The sequence below is a fragment of the Diabrotica virgifera genome, chromosome 3 (genome assembly GCF_917563875.1).
Source record: "Diabrotica virgifera virgifera chromosome 3, PGI_DIABVI_V3a".
NCBI classification, from domain to species: domain Eukaryota; kingdom Metazoa; phylum Arthropoda; class Insecta; order Coleoptera; family Chrysomelidae; genus Diabrotica; species Diabrotica virgifera.
In genome coordinates this window covers 241,765,554-241,785,062 of record NC_065445.1, presented here as the reverse complement: position 1 = coordinate 241,785,062, position 19,509 = coordinate 241,765,554, and the positions used below count along the sequence as shown (strand labels likewise).

At 33.2% G+C, this 19,509-nt stretch overlaps 1 protein-coding gene across 1 annotated transcript in view; it reads right to left on the bottom strand.

Moving 5' to 3' along the window:
* Positions 1 to 846: 846 nt before the first annotated feature.
* The window catches only part of LOC114325855 (uncharacterized), a 55,853-nt gene continuing 37,190 nt past the window's right edge, over positions 847 to 19,509 (bottom strand). The window contains exons 6-11 of the mRNA XM_050647697.1: positions 18,130 to 18,230; positions 17,357 to 17,550; positions 12,986 to 13,301; positions 4,949 to 5,137; positions 3,531 to 3,684; positions 847 to 2,092 (exon numbers count right to left, since the gene is read on the bottom strand). Coding sequence (XP_050503654.1) covers positions 2,035 to 2,092; positions 3,531 to 3,684; positions 4,949 to 5,137; positions 12,986 to 13,301; positions 17,357 to 17,550; positions 18,130 to 18,230 — 1,012 coding nt within the window. The 3' untranslated portion in view covers positions 847 to 2,034. The remainder of the gene's footprint in view (positions 2,093 to 3,530; positions 3,685 to 4,948; positions 5,138 to 12,985; positions 13,302 to 17,356; positions 17,551 to 18,129; positions 18,231 to 19,509) is intronic.

Here is a 19,509-nt window from a genome sequence, read left to right as displayed (position 1 = left end):
CCTTGTACGTTCCAAGTTCCAATATTCGTCATCCTTTTCCGTAACATGTGTCGTCGTTTTATAATCAATCGATTCCGAGGCGTTTCGCTAGGTTTTTTAACAGTTTGAATTTTTCCGAGTAACGGGGAGTTAACCCGATGCCTCAACCCCCGACCTGGAGGACCAGGGTTTGATTTTGGAGTATTCCTTCTCCTAGAGGGTTTGCTTTCTCTACAGCTTTAGAGCATCCTCCGCCCTACCTGTTGGTCCGCGGGTAGTATTTTATTTCCTACCTATCCGCCAGCACTAGGCTGGTGAGGACATGCCCCTATCCGCCACCTTGGGGACGCGCTCTCTAGGGGTTACAGGTTCCCCCGAGAGAATATGCCATCAATTCTGATGGCATATTCGTATTTAGCGATCCCAAAAACCCATGAGCAACCTGTTTCTATCAATTTAACGCCGAGAATCCTCGAAACTCTAGATGACGTCCCTTGAAGGTCAAGGCCAAAGTAAAGGTCGCGATTGGATAGCCAGATAGACTGCTAGTACTTTACTTTGACACAAATTTCTACATGTTGTCAGATAACCTGTAACTGAGGGAATTGGAATACTCGGTAAATCTTATAATTTTCCGAGTTTGTGCCTCTATATCTTGAAAATCCTTCATACGATCGAGATGTGCCCGTGAGAACTTCTTATCAGGATGCTTCAAAGTGTATTTTCCCAAAGAATGAACTAAATCCACTGGGACCTAACTTCCATAAGGTTTGTGCGGTGTACTTTGGATTTTATGTCCCAAGTATTTATATTTATGAACCTTTAGCCAAGCTTTGAATTATTTAAATCGTACATTAAAACAAAAAATAATAATGTTATCTTTATTATCTATATCACACATTCTTAAAAACATCGATTTACTATAAGATAATTATCAGTGACGTTTTTATTTTACGCACTAAAAAACTAAAAATATATTCTCTTAAAACAGAAAACGACCAAATAGACAAGGCGAAACCTTGTTCGTTTGAGAAAATATTCCCATGAGATTATTTTGCATAATCATATTCGTGAGACATCTCAGAATAAGGTTCAAAAAGTTGCCCACGTGAAAAGTGGTCCAAATTTTTTTTTTAATTTTTTTAATCAAATTGCAAAAATCAATATTTTTGGCCCTAACACGTTTTTTTAGAGTTTTTGGAACATTCTGGACAAAAAAGGTCGCTTATAATTTTTTCTATAAAATTGCTCGTTTTAGAGTTATAGGTAAGCAATTTAAAATTGAAAAAACGAGCTATTTTTAAGGCCTAATAACTCGGTTAAAATTTATTATTATGAAAGTCAGAAAGTGATCAATAAAAGTTTAAAGCCCGCCTGATCCTGAAGAAATTTTTGTCATTATTTTATCACTAAGCTGTTATTTTTAAGTAAAAATAATAAGCCCCATGCACGTATTAGGCGGCCGGCAATGATGAGTGCGAGAGAGATGCCATTCCGGCAGTTAATGGTGCCTCTTACTCGCACTCACATTTACAGCCGCGTCAATACGATTTTACGGCTTATTATTAATAATTAAATAATTAAAAATAACAGCTTAGTAATAAATTAATGACACACATATATTCAGGATCGTGTAGTGGAGGCTATAATATTTGATTTGGTCACTTTCTGAATTTCAAAATAATAATTTTTAACCGAGTTATTAATCCTTTAAAATCGCCATTTTTCGTCTTTTCAATTTTAAATTGCTTATAACTCGAAAACGAGCGACTTTAGAGAAAAATTATAAGAGACCTTTTTTGTCCAAAATGGTCCACAAAACCTAAAAAAATGTGTTCGGGCCGAAAATATTGATTTTTGCAATTTGATTAAAAAAAATTGAAAAAAAATTTTGGACCACTTTTTACGTAGGCAACTTCTTGAACCTTATTCTGGGATGTCTCACGGATAAGATTATGCAAAATAGTCTCATGGGAATATTTTTTTAACGAACCTGCCGTTTTCGCCTTCTCTAAAATGCCTTTATATTATTTTAATGATCGTATACATTTTCGGTCAGTTTTTGGCATATGGTGGATCATCATTGGTGTCCAAATAATATGCACCGGAAGCCCTAAAAATATACACATACAATAAATATCTTCATACGAAACAAATAAAGATTTTTATACTAAATAAATAAAATGTTCATAATGCAAGATACAATAGAGAAATAAGGCGAAAAAGTAGGAGAAATCACAGCTTTTAAAATTTCAGTTCTATCTATACCTACCTATTATTTACCTGATAGTATTTTGAAAATGATTTCCGAAGTGGAAACATGGACCCTTAAACAGTAACCGTAAATAAATTGGAGGCTATAGAAGTGTGGGTCTACCGGAGAATCCTCAAAATTTCGTGGAGCTATGGACATCATATACCTCAAACGAAGAAGAGCTGCATAGAATAGTTAAAGAACGAGAAATTTTCAACAAAGTAAAAGTTAGAAAAACATACCTAGATCACATCCTAAGAAAAAATTAGTACCAATATGCTCCATTACTAGTGAACAGAAAGATCGAGGGAAAGAGTGGACTAGAAAGGAATAGACTATCGTGGCTAAGAAACATCCGACAATAGACGGGTCTAAATTTTGAACAGCTAATAAGAACAGCTGAACACAAACAATAATTTGCAATTGTAGTAGCCAACCTCCATCCCTGAGAGGGCACTTTATAGAAGAACAATATAGAAGAATTCTGAAGTTCTCGTAGGTGAATTAGGTTACGAGCGTTGATCTTAGATCAAGATCAAGATTAACAAAAAAAGGAAGATAAATTGAATAGACGAAAAAGAAAGATGTCGGACATACAGTGCCTACAAAATTAGCGTATAATCCAAGGTTATGCGTAGTCATGATAATTGCTAAACTTAGTAACAGGAATACCGCTTAAGATTATCCCTCGTAAGACGGTGCGGGGTGCAGCTGCACCCCAGACCTCGTTTTTCTCACCTATCTTTGATAATAAATTTTTTTGATTTTTGTCCATTTTTTTATTCGCATTAAATTAAATTCTAAACGCATTCCACCCATTACAGCATTTAAAACTCTTTGCGTTTACCTGTTTTTTTGGAAAAATGACTGTAAGGTGCAAATGATGAAAATTTCATCCTGAATTAGACGTTTCTGCTGTTCCACCTGGAACTAACAGAGTTATGGGGCAATATCGGTGTTTTTGTCAGAAAAAAAAGGCCGACAGTCCCGGCATAACTGTATTGTGTGTAAATACTTTGTGTTGCTCACACTGTGAAAAATTTCATGTGTTTGTCCTGCAGCGATAATATTGTTTTTAAGAAGAAATGAGTACTTTGTTTGTAAAATTATATTTCATAATATGAAAAACAAGTCATAATTATTTTTCAAATCAATTTCCCCAACGTTCACATATAAAAAAAATGGATATACGGATGGGGTGCAAATGCATCCCGCACCGTTGTTTACGTAAGAATCTAAGCACCGCCTTACGAGGGTTAACAAGGATACATTGTGCATCTTTTCATTTACTACTTACCTTTTATCAATATGATATTCGCCCATATTAGAGGATTCTTTGGAGCAATTATTGTATTGAAAATCATTGTAATTATTGCATTTCCTTGCAATGAATCCCCCAGATTTTATAGATTCTGCAAAGTATCTAAAAGATCTTCCATGTGCACATGTACCTGAAATAAAAATAATTATCATTTAGTACATACTTATAAACAAGTATTTGGACTTCGTAAGTCCTAGGTTTTCACTCATAATAATCGAAAACAGAACCGGAAGTCCATATTTGGACACTTCGTGTAATTTTGCGTCGATTCATTTACGATTTCACTAATTTTGAGTCATTTTTACTAAAATTTATGTCATAATTTTTTAAACAGAAACGACTTCAAAACCGGTAATAAATATTCAACCTTGACTTTTCAATACGCTTCGATTGATATGTCACAGGTACTATCTCTGCGACTATAATATGGCACTTCCTGTTATTATTATCTGGAAATTATATAAAAACCAAAAGTATGCAAAGCATTATAACCCCCTGTTATAGTTGCAACCACTACTGGTTGCAACTTTAACGTCAAATTTTTCATCTATAATATCATCCCTGGGTTATAAGCTTTCATTAGATACCTCACTTGTTATTTTACCTGTATTAATAACGAAGGAGATTATATGCTCGGACGGACGAACATACGGACCGAGAGTCATGAAACAAGAAGTATATATTTTTTGTTCTCGTCTTGCTAAGGCGCGTCGAATAATATATAGCTAGTACTATTCCGGTGATTTTAAAATAGTACCTCCATTTACATATTTAGAACCGGAAGGCCTAGGTCAAATTTATCACCTTTAGTACAATTTTTAGATTTTAAGCTTTCATTCGACGACTCATTTGTCATTCTATGTGGTATGATGACGGGGGAGTTATATTTGCGAACGGACGGACAGACGGGCCGACAGTCATTAAACCGGAAGTATATGTTTGCTCTCGTCTTGTTAAGGCGCGTCGAATAATATATCGATGGCTTAGTGTGAAAACCTCGTATCTCATTGTACAGAAAATTTTACATGAGTGACTTTAAACTGAATTTCTGCATACTCTAACCCAAAATATATATGAAAAATGTATGTGTAATGATCTAAACATACTCAGAATCAAAAAGATGTAAACATAGTTTTTTTGTTTTAAGTTATAGTATGTAGAAATTAAGTTTAAAGTCTCTCCTGTAAAATTTTCTGTGAAGTGAGATACTAGGTTTTCACACTGAGCTATCGATATCGCTTGTGCTATTGCGGTGATTTTAAAACCGTACTTCCGGTTGCATTTCTAAAAGCAGGTAAAACCATTTTTAAGACTTTTGTAATCTTTTTAAAAAAGGATGGTGTCCTGGGAATTAATATGGACAATTCAATGCTTTCACATTGCTTAGGTCTTACCTACTACATCCATCCAACAACCTGGTTGGTCTCTTCCACCGTTAGGGAAGTAATCGGAATGTCCAATATTGAAGTCGATACCAAGAAAACCGGCACAAGTGTGAATCACTTGAACAAACTTAGCATCCGTGGCGTCCAATCTGAAGTCATCGTGAACAATTAAAAACAAAGGTAATGCAGGATCCAAACCTAAAAATGTTTGTATAAATTATAATGATCTACAAATTAAACGTAATAAAATTGAAAGCTGTTAAATAATTTGAAGGAAAAAAAGAAAAGGATAAGACAAGAGTGGATAAGAACACATAGGCAGGAATGTAAGAGAGAATACAACAAATTAGGGATTTTTTTTATTTAACCTCCCAATTTATTTACAATCTGTACAACAAGTTACAATGAGTAAGTGTTGTGACCACTAGTGTAGGTGACTTGGAGAAAATGATTCATTAATCATTTTCTTTACAAATATTTTACATAGATATAAAATTGATTGTCTCTGTAATTCTGTCTCTTGTTGATTTTAAATCACTAGGTGTATTTGGTCTAAGTCTTCGTCTGACTATTTGTCTCATCAGGTTTCTTGCTAGTACATTTGGATGTTGTGTCAGTCTGTCTTCGCATTTCTGTGCGAAGTTAGTAATTTCTTCTTTTACTGTTGCAATTTCTATATCGCGTCTAATAATATTATTTGCAACATACCATGGGGCATTTGTGATTATTCGAAGAACCTTCGACTGGAACCTCTCCAAGATTTCGATATTGGAGTTTGATGCAGTACCCCAAAGTTGGATCTAGTAACTCCATATTGGCTTCAAAATTGCTTTGTAGACAAGTACTTTATTTTTCATCGAAAGTGATGATTTGTGACCAATCAGCCAGTAAAAATTGTGTAATTTGAGACCAAGTTGTTTACGCTTCATAAAAATGTGTGTTCTACAGTTTAATCTTTGATCCAGGTGCATTCCAAGGTATTTGACTGTTGCTTGCTATTTTAGTTGGTGGTTGTTGATATATACAAGCGGCCAGTGACCTTTACGGGTTGTGAAGGTAATATGAACCGACTTTGTTTCATTTGTTTGAAAACCCCACCGTTTTAGCCAAGTTTGCATTTTGTTGAGGCTGGTTTGCAAAAGTTGAGAAGCAAATTAGGGAAAGAATGTAAGAAAAAAATAAGGAAGCAAACAAACCTGGTTAGGTAAGTGAATAGAAAAAGAAATCAATAACAGGAACACCAAAGCAATCTCTAAAAAAAGCTAGCAGAACAAAACCTTTAAAAAGGAAAAAATGCATAAATGATGGAAGAAAGAAAGTATGAGAAAATGACGAATAGATTAAAAAAATCTGGACTGATTGTTTTAAAGAATTAACCGCAAAGCAAAGCAAGCACATATAGGTCCTTATCGAAATTAAAAAGTGGAAGAACAGATCATGACGGTAATAAACCAGCTAAAAACCAACCAAAGACGAAGTTGAGGAAATTAAAAATAGTCGGTCCATGCACCGAACCGGCGGCATTAATATGGAGCTTATTAAATATAGGATAGATAGATTAAGAGAAAAAATATACGATTTAATAAATATAAAAATCATGTCAACCTTAGTACAACGAAGGCTGGCCGAAGCAACGACGAATAGCTTAGGACAATACATTGCAAATTTACTAATTGCAAGTCAATATAAAACAGAAATTGATTTACTTTTTACAGATTCCTAACAATAAATTTTTACAGATTTAATAAATAGATCAACATTACTGGTAGCTATGAAAGAAATGTGAAAGTAAGAAGACTGCATACTTGGGGCACATATTACTAGGAGAATGATACAAATTTCAGCAATTAATACTATTTAAAGGAAATACAGAGGGTAAGAGAGGTCTGTGCACAGGAATCCTGTAACGTTATAATCTTCCATTTCCTTTCTATCGTTTCTCCTATTGTCTTCCTTTGTGTTTTACTTCTCATATATAGATTTTCTCTTCATTTTGTTTCTTTGACATTTGAGTTAATTTTCGTTCCAAGCCTTTTCGTTTTAGTTTACACTTCATTCTGCAGTCTTTCCTTTCAAATTAAGTTCCCATTCGCTATTCAAAAATCAATTAAGTTAAGTAATCAGTTAAGTTCAGCGCTTCAATTATTGTTCTAGCTCCTGTCTTATTCCTATAACGTATTTTAAATAATAATTTTCTAAAATCCGAACTATTTATTGTAATTAGCGAGCATCAAATATATTCGAGTACTAGTTTTTCTCCAATATTTTAACCACTTAAAAATGAGTATCTTCATAAAATATAATTTGTTCTCTTTTGAATAAAACTTGAAACAAGTTAAACCAATGAAATAATATCTACAACAAGAAGTTTTTCCCAACTTATTTGGGGTAATTATTTTCTTAATTCTAATTTACCTTATGCTTTTCAGCAAATATTTTAGTGAGCGATCCTTAGCAATGCTTGAGATTTTTTTTTTCTTTATTATTGTCTTTATTTTTTTTACGCTTATTGCTATCATTAATTCTTATTCAGTTTTTAATTACAATTTTTACCTTTGTGTATCTTCGTTAGGCAAGGAGATTATGTTCAGTGGTATTAGTTGCCACCGTTTGACTTGAGTAGGACGGTCTACTTATATGCGAACTGGGTCTCCTTGCCAAACGTGGATCTTATGTGCTATTATACCCATAGTAATACGCACTGTGTTTTTTTTTTCTTAGTCGCTGGGGAGAGCCTATTCCCATGCTGTATGCATCAAGTACAATCTATCCGCCGTTCTGCACCGGTGCCGACTCAACTACAATAAGGGTCTGCATCCGAATACCTTCAGTCAACAGAGGTTACGTGGAGCCGAAGTCCCTCCAAGACCTGAGGACAACAACGGAAATCCCTCGACCGACGCAAAAGATAAGTAGCCCTCTTGCGGTCAAGCGTTAGCAAAGTGCTACGGCAAAATTAATTTCCTTGGCAACAAATTTCTTCGTTAATAATCATCAATTTCCTTTGTTCTATGTATTCAAATAGCAATAATGTGTATCTGATTGATTTACCGGGGTTAATAAATAAATATGTGAAGTTACTTTTGAATTTTATTGATTAACCTTCCTTAGATCCTTGGAAAAGTGATTTATTGTTGCACAACAGAGGACCTACGCCAGGCTGAGCTAGCCAAAAACCTTTGTAAGGGTTACAATCCACAAATGCTTCGCATTGCTAAAAACAGGATCATTTAATCCTGATTATATATTATAACATCTTGCCTGACAAGACAATGTACTGTGGACGCCTACGGAGAAATTCGCGGCGCCTTAGAGAGGAATGAGAGAAATAGAAATACTACAAAGTAAGATGATTAATAAAAATGACAATGAACACTACTGTAGTAGGTCTAAAAACCCAAATAGGATACACAGAGGAATTTTTCATGAATATAGGAGTTAGAAAATGAGACTTGTTATTATCAATTCTGTTTAGTTTTGACCTGGAATATACAGGTTGTCCCAAAGATTGGTCATAAATTATACCACACATTCTGGGATCAAAAATAGTTCGATTGAACCTAACTTACCTTAGTACAAATGTGATTTTTTTTCAATATATCGAAAACTATTAGAGATTTTTTATTGAAAATGGACATCGAGTACTCTTATGGCAGGAACATTTTGAAACAAAATTATAGTAAAATTTGTCCACCCCATAAAACTAACCCCCCCCCCCAAACTTTTGTGTACGTTCCAATGAATTCATTATTGTGGTACCATTAGTTAAACACAACGTTTCTAAAACTTTTTTGTCTCTTGGAATTTTTAAGATAAGCCAGTTGTTATCGGGATGCGGCTTCTTTTTTAATATGTTTACATAAAAAATTTATGGTTTATGGGGGTTTTGTTCCTTTAAACCCCCCAAATGTTTGTGTACGTTCCAATTAAACTATTATTGTGGTACCATTAGTTAAACACAGTGTTCTAAAACTTTTTTGCCTCTTAGTGTTTTTATCGAGATGTGGCTTCTTTTTCAAAATATACCTAATTATGTTATTATAAATAAATTTTCGGATTATTAACAGCTCTCTATAATCGTACTTAACCATATTATACAAATATGTGGTGGATTCGAAAAATATTCAAAATATCTCGATAATTACTGGCTTATCGAAAAAGTACTAAGAGGCAAAAAAGTTTTAAAACATTGTGTTTACCTAATAGTGCAACAATAATAATTTAATTTGAACATACACAAAAGTTTGGGGGGTTTAAGGGAACAAAACCCCCATAAATTTTTTATGGGATGCACTAATTTCACTTTAATTTTTTTTTAAGATGTTGCTACTATAAGAATGCCACATGTCTATTTTCAATAAAAAATCTCTAAGAGATTTCGATATATGAAAAAAAAATCTATTTTAAGTTTGTAATTTCAAAGGGCTGTAACTTTTTTTGTGTGCATTATTGTATATAGGTAAGTGCGGTTCAATCAACTTATTTTTGACCACAGAATCTGTAGTATAATTTATGACCAATCTTTTCGGGACACCCTGTATAGTCAAGAAAAATCAACGAAGATACATTTAAAACGAGAGGGCATAAACGAATAGAAAAACTATGGAGGTGATGTTATACCAATTGGTAGCAGAGGTTGACAGAATTCAGGATGACAGATTCGAAAATTTCGCGTATACAGGGTGTCCAGAAACTCTACCGACAAACGAAGACAGGATATTCCTCAGATAGTTTTCCGACAATTTAACCAAATTCACCTAGTCCGAAAATGCTTCCTAAGAGAGCTAGAGCTCTTTAAAGATGGCGTCTTGTAATTAGTTTTTCTTAAATATCTCCAGCAGTGGCGGCTCGTGGCCTTGGAGACAGGGTCGGCAAGCTTTTTTTTGTCTCCTCATATAGGTATACCATCAAACTAAATGGCTTAAATTATCATAGGAGATTTTGTTGTTTTTTGATTTTTTTTTATTTGATGTACTTGACATTCTCTCTTGTTTCATGGTGTTTCGACAATATGTGTTGATTCTTTTGAGACAAGGTAAATCATGTTTATTTGAGGCAGAAATTGGTGGTAATAAGAAAATTGATGAACAGTTTTTTGTAATGAATTGCAGTACTTACTACATAGAATTATACATACATATTTTGTAACTTATCCCACTTTATGAAAATATATGGATCGGCATAATTTTTAAGTACCTAACTTGTAATAATAAATATCTTGGAAATTCTTTGGCGAAGGTAACTTTTAAATTTTGAATCGTCAAAGAGGTCAAAAATTTGCAAATCTTTAAAATTCGAAAAACGAGTATCTATTTGCATATAATAGTAGGTATCCAAAATTTCAAGATATACTTACTCGTTTTTCGAGATATGTATCATGTCGTTGTCTTTTTTGGGATGGTTCGGAAATATCAAGCGAATCGAAAACGTCAATGCGTTTATATTGGAAACTACTATCATTACGAAAATCTCTGAGATTTTGCACCAGCTTTCGTATTCTATTTTTGAAATAAATAATGTCAGTTGACTGATTTTGAACAACAAGGAATATCTTGGGCAAACTCTGTCTTAAAAATATTTAAAAGAATATTAAAAGAGTAATTATTATTTAATAAAGTTCTCAAACCGATTGCTTCACGGATCGAGGTATCGCCACTTTCAAAATCATCGCCTTCGATAATAAAATCAAAAACTTCCAAAAGCTGTTCACGAAAATCTGCTACAGATACTAAAACTACCAGAGATAATCTGCTTAGATAAAACTAACCGAGATTTAAAATTTCATCGCGTCTGACAAACTGTTCGCTTTTTTTCGAAACAAATTTGTTCTAAAGCAATAATCCGTTTAGGTGAGCTAAACTGGCAAGAAAAGACGATATTCTTTATTTCTTTACACTTATGTAAAACTAAATTCATTATATGCGCATAATAGTGAGTAAATAAAGCTTGTGATGCAATAGTTTTAACTTTTGTCTGGAGACCATTCAATTCACCACTTATCACAGCAATGCCGTCATAAGATTGCCCCAGTTTGCCTTCCAATTTATTTTTGATATAAAAATATTTGAATCTGTTCTTTAAAACACCAAAAATATATTCTGCCTTATTGCTTTTACTCACGTCTCTAAAACCTAAAAACCTCTCATAAATATTACTACGTAACGCGTGTCGAACAACAATAATTGATAATTGTGAATGACATGATAATCAGAAGTTTCATCTACTTCCAGTGAAAAGCAAATGGTTTTCTAAATCTCAGATTCAACAACGTTTTTCAAAATGTAACTATTTGATTATATGTATTAGTTCATTCTCTATTACGAATACACTTCGAATCAGAAAGTAAATACATAGGTACTACATATTTCTAAAATAATTTTATTAATTCTCTATAATTACTTTGATTTTTAACAAATGCTTCGATCCATCGTGTCCACTAAATGATAATTCCTGACAACTTAAAAAAATTACAATATCAATTAAACGACGTAAAACGGCGTGATTATTTTTGACAATTTCTGCCGATGCATGCTTCCAAAGGAAACACCAACCGGCAGACCGAAATATGCCGTACCTGCCGCTTAACCTGCCATGCCGTATCTGCTATTGCCCACGGAAAGAATGTAATGTTCGCTTGCTCATCGACTTGTTATTTCGTTGAGTTTTACGTGTAAATCATCAAGCTACGAAGTTGGGGACGGCAAGCCGAAAAGTCAGATGAATGGCTCGGATCATTAATTTTTTGAGAAGTCTGTTATGCGCAGGGATCACTTAATGCTCGGATTGATCAAATCCTTTTAAAAACCATGAATAAAATTTAGTCTGTATTATCTGATAGATTTTTTTTTTATTTCACAGATACAAATATTAAAAAAACCTATAAGTATCTATAAATGTGTGGGTCGGCACTGCCGACCCTGCCCACCCTGACGGGCCGCCACTGATCTCCAGAACGTTTCTAGTTAGAAAAACGAAAATTGGTACACATAATTTAACTTTTAGACATACATCGATTCCATTCACTGTTCGTTTTGGGTGGGGCAACGGTATTTTGATCGCATAACTTTGTTGTCTTTAACTTTGAAGCATTTTTGATACTGGATTATTAAATTGTGAGGTATTCTAATACTAAAAGGTACTCTTGCTTTAAGTCGGTAGGATTAAGTCGGTAGGATAGGCACACCGTTTTCTAGAAAAATTGATTTAAAAATTTTTCGTTTCCTGATCTTGAAAAAAAATTCGAAAAAATTAAAAAAAAAACGGTGTGTTTTACCAACTTAAAGCAAGAGTAACTTTTAGTACTTGAATACCTCTCAATTTAATAATCTAGTGTCAAAAATTCTTAAAAATTAAAGACAAAAAAGTTATGCGATAAAATAACCGTTGACCTGCCCAAAACGGACGCATATGACCGCTACTAGAAATTTTCAAGTAATGAAATCGATTCATCTGTGGAATATAAATTAACGTGCCAGTTTTCGTTTTTCTAAATAGTTTTTTTAATTTTTTTTTGATATTAAAAAAAAACGAAAAATTTTCAAATTGATTTTTCTAGAAAACGGTGTCTTCTATCGACTTAAAAGAAGAGTACCTTTTAGTACTATAATACTTTATATTTTAATAATCCAGACTCAAAAATACTTAAAAATTAAAAACAACAAAAGTTATGCGATAATATAACCATTCCCCTACCCAAAACGGACGCCTATGACCGGTTCTAGAAATTGGCAATTGACGGAATCGATTAACCTCTGGAAGATAAATATGTGTACCAATTTTAGTTTTTCTAAATAGAAGCGTTCTGGAGATATTTAAGAAAAACTAATTACCAGACGCCATCTTCAAATAGCTCTAGCTCCTTTAGGAAGCATTTTCGGACTAGATGAATTTGGTTAAATTGTCTTCTAGAGTTTGACACCCTGTATATAGTTATATTTTATATAGGGTCGCATATAGGGGGGTGTGCGCCACTGGCGAGAATGGGTTGTTATTCATGGAATAGCAAGCATACATATTTGAAATCTTTTTAAAATTGTTTTTACTTACCGACAATATAGTCAAGTTTTCCACGAAGAGCAAGACCTACTATCCCCGCAACGTGAGCTCCCAAGGAATGTCCTATTACAGCTGTTCTATCCAAGTCCAGATTATTATTTTTCATCAGAGATTGAATATAGTCACCAACAATCTCCCCAACTCCGCCAACAGCTGAAGCTGCATTTACGTAAAGGTCGTCAGCTAAGTTGCTCCAGTCAACCACGAATACATTGACGTCATAGTTGCTGAGATAAGCTTCAGTTAGTACGGTGTTTATATCGGAATCGTACTCGTTTCGCCAGCCATGGATGAGGAATATCGTAAACTGTAAACATAGAAGCAAAATTAATTTTATCTACTCTATGTCATATTATGTACAAGTTTTTAGTTTGTGAAAACTGTCATTATAGATAGCAGTGCGTGGAGGGTTTAAAGTGTGCGTGAAGTAACAATGTATTTTAAATGGGATTTACTTTTTCGCACACTTTCAATGGGTTTTTTGGCACACTTTCATATAATCAAATATCCTTAACTTTCGCGTTGTCATGGTGATGACAATATGAGCAATGACTTACAACAAAATTTTTGACAGTTTTGTGGTTTGAAAGTAGTTAGGATTTTTAAATGTCAAAGTTCTAAAAATTGTAGAATATTAATGAATTCCAGTGACGAAAAGTTACAGTTTTTTTATTTGTTTATCGTAGATAAAATATTGTATGAAACTGTGCATAAAGTACTTTTTGCGAACTTACGCGGTGGATAAAAATCGCGTGCGTTCGCAAAAAGCATACTTCACGAACTGTTTCATAAATAACTATATTATACGATAATATTTAAATGAACTGGACATAGAACTGAACATAGAAACTGGAAAGATAGGCCTTAATATTAATTATAGCAATACCAAAATCATAACAAATTACAGATGAGGACATCAAAATGAGGATTGGACAAGATGAAGTAGAACAACTTCACGATTATATTCTAGGGTGCTCGGTAAAAAGAGAATAAGTGAAAGCTGGTGAAAATATTATTTGTGTCGAAAAATACTATAAAGAACTATACCTTTACCTTGGTGTCAATAGAACAAGTCAATATAAAATAAATAAAATTATTTGACGGCAGATAAAATTGGTAGTAGGTATGCCAATTAATTATCGTGTTTTGCCTCTCATGAAAAGATGAATAAATTGACTTATACGAGTACTTTTTTTACAGAGCACCTTAGAATATATATCTGGGTCAAATTATAACACTTAACAAGGAAAACCAAACAGCAGAGATCAAAAGACGAGTTAAAAATATCCACAACATCTTAAGACCAAGGTGTACAATCAATGCGTACTCCCTTCCTACTTATGGTTCCCAAACGTTGACGTTTACAAAAGCAAACATGGAGAAAATTATAAAAACGCAAAGAGCAATGCAAAGACAAATGTTGCACATAAGACTAATGGATAAAAAGAGAAACGTGTGGATAAGAGAGAACAAAAGTTGCAAAATTGAAATTGAGATTTGCCGGACACAATAGGTCTGTTTCAAACTAACAGCCAAACTAGTCATAAATCGTCAGCCAAATAGTTGGTCAGTGAGATTTCTTTTAATTAATTAATAACGTCATCAGTGCTATACCCTCTACTCGCCCTGGTCTACTATTCGCTGATAGTTTCTGACTGGTTTGGCCGCTTGTTGGAACAAACCTAATCTAAGACAAAAAGAGGACCGATGGAACAAAACTCTTATAAATTGGAGACCATGGGAATATAAATGAAGCAGAGGAAGGCCACAAATAAGATGGACAGATGATATCAAGAAGCACGTGGGCTCTTAGGTGGATGACTGTAGCGACAGACAGAGAAGAATGAAAAAAGAGTGGGGAGGCTTATATCCAAAAATGGACCAAAGAAATCTAAATAGATAGATAGACAGATACATAAGCCAAGTATAAAGATATTAAACATACGCAAAATAACAAATCAAGTCAATTCACTGGAAATTTAAAATATTATGTTTGTACCGCAGCTATCAGACTTAGATGGCCGGGACACATGTAGAGAAGAAAAACGACCAACTGTTAAGAAGATCACCAGATGGAAACCAGAAACTTAAAGACCAAGGGAGGACTGGGTCATCCAGGGACATCCAGAAAGAGATGGAAGGACTGGGTTATGAGAGATATCAAATTCCTGAAATTGAGAAACTGGCGGGAACTATGATATTTATTTTTATAATAGGATTTAACCTTAGATGGTGAAAGGATTTTGAAAAGTACTAGTTTTAGGTACCTTCTAGTTCTAAAGTAAAAAGTTAAGTTAAGTTCTAAAACTATGTAAAATGGTCATAAGGGCCCATAGTGACGTATGGTAGGAAGGTACGGATAATGAAAATAGCAAATACGGAGAAATTGAAAACATGGGAAAGGAAAATGCTCAGTGCTATATAGTCCAGGAACGATTTGCTTGAAAATTTGAGAATAAGTAGTCGATAGTTCAAGAATCAAAATCTATATGATGCTAAAATGCGCTTTTATCATAGGGGTGGTTGCCACCCCATCTCGTGGGTGGCAATTTTTTATTATATTTTGACGGCAAAATTAATAAAAACGTTCATCCTAAGCAAAAATGTTCTATACATTTCTTTGATAAAATTAATAGTTTTCGATTTATTCGCTATCGAAAGTGTTAGTTTTATATCAAAAAAATCAGTGTTTTTCGATATAGGTACTTATTTAAGATTCACTCAATTTTTGCCGTAGAAAAAATTTTTTCAAACCAAGTTCTTGGGAATTAAATAACCTACAATTTCATATTTAAACATATTTTCCTATCTCTGATACTAATCTTCTATTCTAAAGAAAAAGGCATTTTTTAGCAAACTATAAAAATTCGTTATTCGCTTTTAACTCCATTTTTTTAAAAACTAATCATTCTAAGCCGATCAAACTTCTAGAACCTATTAATAATACACAAATAAAGAAGAACAAATAAGGCCAATGACTAATTTTAATTAGGGTGGTGGTTAGGAGGTTGTTTCCTATCACTTTTTCGCTGAAAAAAAATTACGACTTACATTCTTTTCATTATAAGTCACTTAATTTTTGAGCTAGAGAATTTTTTTGTATTTCTGGAGATAGATATTTTTATACTTTAAATTAGTTTCAACAAGTTATCCTCAAAAAATGCATAGTTTATTCGTCATTTTACTTTGAAACTACAATATTTAGCATTTGACGAAGAAGAGCTAACATATAATAAAGTATAACTACTCGATTATTATTGGCCTTAACAAAAATAAAAAACCGTTTTGTTTATTTTTTCAAAAGGTACATTCATGTTAAATAAAGTTGTTTTGATAAAACGAAAGCTTTTTGAGTTATTAGCAGAAAACTGATTAAAAACATTTATTTTTTCGATATAAAACTAACACTTTCGATAGAGAATAAATCGAAAGCTATTGATTTTATCAAAAAAAGTATAGAACATTTTTTGCTTAGAATGAATGTTTTTATCAACTTTTGCCGTCAAAATATAATAAACAATTTCCACCTCCGAGATGGGGCGGCAACCACCCCCATGGTAAAAGCGCCTTTCGGCATCATATAGATTTTGATCCTTGGACTATCCACTACTTTTTCTCAAATTTTCAAGCAAATCGATCCATTCTGTAAAAATTGCGAGGTTTTGTCTTATTTTAAGCTTCATTACTTGGACTAATAAATATGGAGACAAAAACACGGTGGAAAGTTGCGTGTAACGAAATAATACGTAGCTAGAGTAACTGTATAAAGAACCAAAGAACCAAGTATTAGCCGCTTTATGAAGACACAGAAAATGAGATGGATGGAGCATGGGAGGAGAATGGAAAAGAAGAGGATGTCAAAGATGATCCTAAAGCGGGGCCCAATCACGAAAACAATGAAAGAACAACACGACAAAGATGGTTTGATAGCGTACTCGAAGATCTCATAAAAGAATGAATTGATAGTTGGTTAGAAAGAGCAACAAATAGGGTTGAATGTAGGAGAATAGTAAGTCAATTTATTAGGCAAGAAACATGATTCGACAAAAAGCCACCCCTCTCGAAACCTGTTTGTAATATATAGGTATATTTTTATACTATTTTATAATGGTTGAACCCGCTTATTAGAATACCTGTTAAAGGAATATCCCGCTTTAAGGAATAGAAATTTGAGGTCCCGAAACGTTTCTATTAGCCACCAATGATCGGTTAATAGAATATCCCGGTTATAGGAATACTCTTGCTTGGCCGAAGGCTATTCCAATAGACGGGCTCGACTGTATAATGTATTTAATTTTATTTTTAAATTCAATGCCTATTGAGCTTTAAAATTAAAAGATAAATCGGTAAAACCAATCGTACCTTCTCTGTTGAGAAACCAAGACTTTGTAGCGAGCTTGTATCGTTTACATCCAATGCATTTTCATTGTCTCTACCGTTCTGATTTCTGAAGTATAGTTTTATATCGTCATTACAAACACTTTTTTTCAGTTGTATCGGTTGGCTTAAATCTTGAATTTTGTACAGTTCTGAAGAAGGGTCTCTAAACACGGATGCTGGAAAATGATTAAGGATTTTACAATTTTTAAATTATAAAATTAACATAAATAATGCAGTGAGACATGGACATAATTTAAACCAATGATTATTTAATTTCAATATAACTTGCTTTACAAAACGAAGTTTTCAGTGTAGACGTGGTATAGGTACGAGTTAGATGTGCTACAATTTTACTGGTTACATACCTGGTTGTTACAGTATGACATTGTAATTGCTTAATTTATTAATTCTGTAATAGTTTAACCTCCAAGAGCCTTTGTTTCAAATTTTAAGAAAGGTGCAATGATAATACCAATACCAAATGGTACCATTAGGTTACTTAAAAAATGACGTGTTGCAGAATTAGTGGAGAATATGCAGAATTAGTGGAATACTGAGAAAAATTGAAGAACATTTGTAGATTTACTTCAACAGGAACATCTAGTTCAATAAAATTAAATAAAAAAAGCTAATCTTGTATGAGCATATTTGAATGAAGCAATGGGCAAAATGGGCGAGAAAAAAAAGATGTGAATAAAGAAGCCTAAAATAATAGTTATAGAGTTTTTAAAGTTAAAATTATATTTATTTCTTACTTGGAATAGTGGCGACACACGAGAAAATCGCACACAAGACAAGTACGTTGTTCATTCTTGATAGGAATTTATTAACTTGATTAAAAAGCATAGATCTTATAGATGTTTATATACGTGAATTAAAAAATCTGAATATATTAAACAAATATTATAGAGATAAGATTATTCAATAAGTAAAAAATTCGTTTATTGCAATCTATAAAATTTTATTTAAAATTTGCCTGAATCAACAACTTAAAAGTTCTATTTGCTACTAAGATATTGTTTTTCATCCCGTCATTCTTCTCCTTCATCTTCATTTCTTATTATTTTTCTACTCATGTTATAGTAGGGGAGCAAAGTATGCTAAATGTGCACTCGAGCGCTTTGGAGACCTATTGGGTTGTGATTATTAGGTCCTAAAACCAAAAAAAGTTAAGTAAAGGTTTAGTGGTGAATTTCCATGTTTTAATTTAATTTTCCATTTCCAATAATCGTTTTTTCAGATTATAGCTCCATCTATTCATAATTCGAAAAAATGTTTTGAAAAAAAGTTGCTTATTTTTACGTAAAGAATCCAAAACTGGAATAAAAATTTGGGGCTCGTAATTAAGATTTTAAAGTAACCCCCCACCCCACCTCCGTGGGGGGTCGTGTTTGGTACCATTCGATAGATTTTTCAAAAGTATTAATTATGCGTATTTTGCAGTTTTTCGGTCTAATGTTTATTTTGCGAAATATCGCGGGATTTGTATTTAAAATTTAAATTTACCCCCACCCCTCTTCGTGGGGGGTCATTTTTGGTATCATTCGATAGATTTTTGAAAAATATTGAACACATATTTTTTAGTTTTTTAATCTACGTTCATTTCGCGAATTATTCGCTTTTTTTTGTAAAATTTTTAACTAGCCCATTTCCTTACCGTGCTCAAGTCGTCAGATTTTTGAAATATACACTCTTTTGTACGCACTTAACTCACCTTATCTTATTCTGACAATTTCAAGTATTTTTTTAACATCCCATTTATTTACCATCTGTAATAATGATTACAATAAGTAAATTGTTTAACAATTAAAAGAGACTTGCAGGAGACTGTCCAGTGACAATAACCTATGAAATCATAATTTTAGTACTTAACAAAATTATTTGTGACTAATAAATAAAACCCTATAAATAAAACTCTAATAAATAAAATATTTTTGAAAATTTATAAATTTAAAATCTTGTTCGTAGATCGCTTGGAATGTGGCGCTTTAACCTTCTGTTTGCCTGGGGTCTCATTAGGTTCTTCGCTAGCCTGTTGGGGTGGTTTTTTAGTCGGATGTCGTATTTTTGGGCGTAACTGGCAATTTCTTCTTTGACAGTCTTCATTTGGAGATTACGATTGATGTGTTCATTGG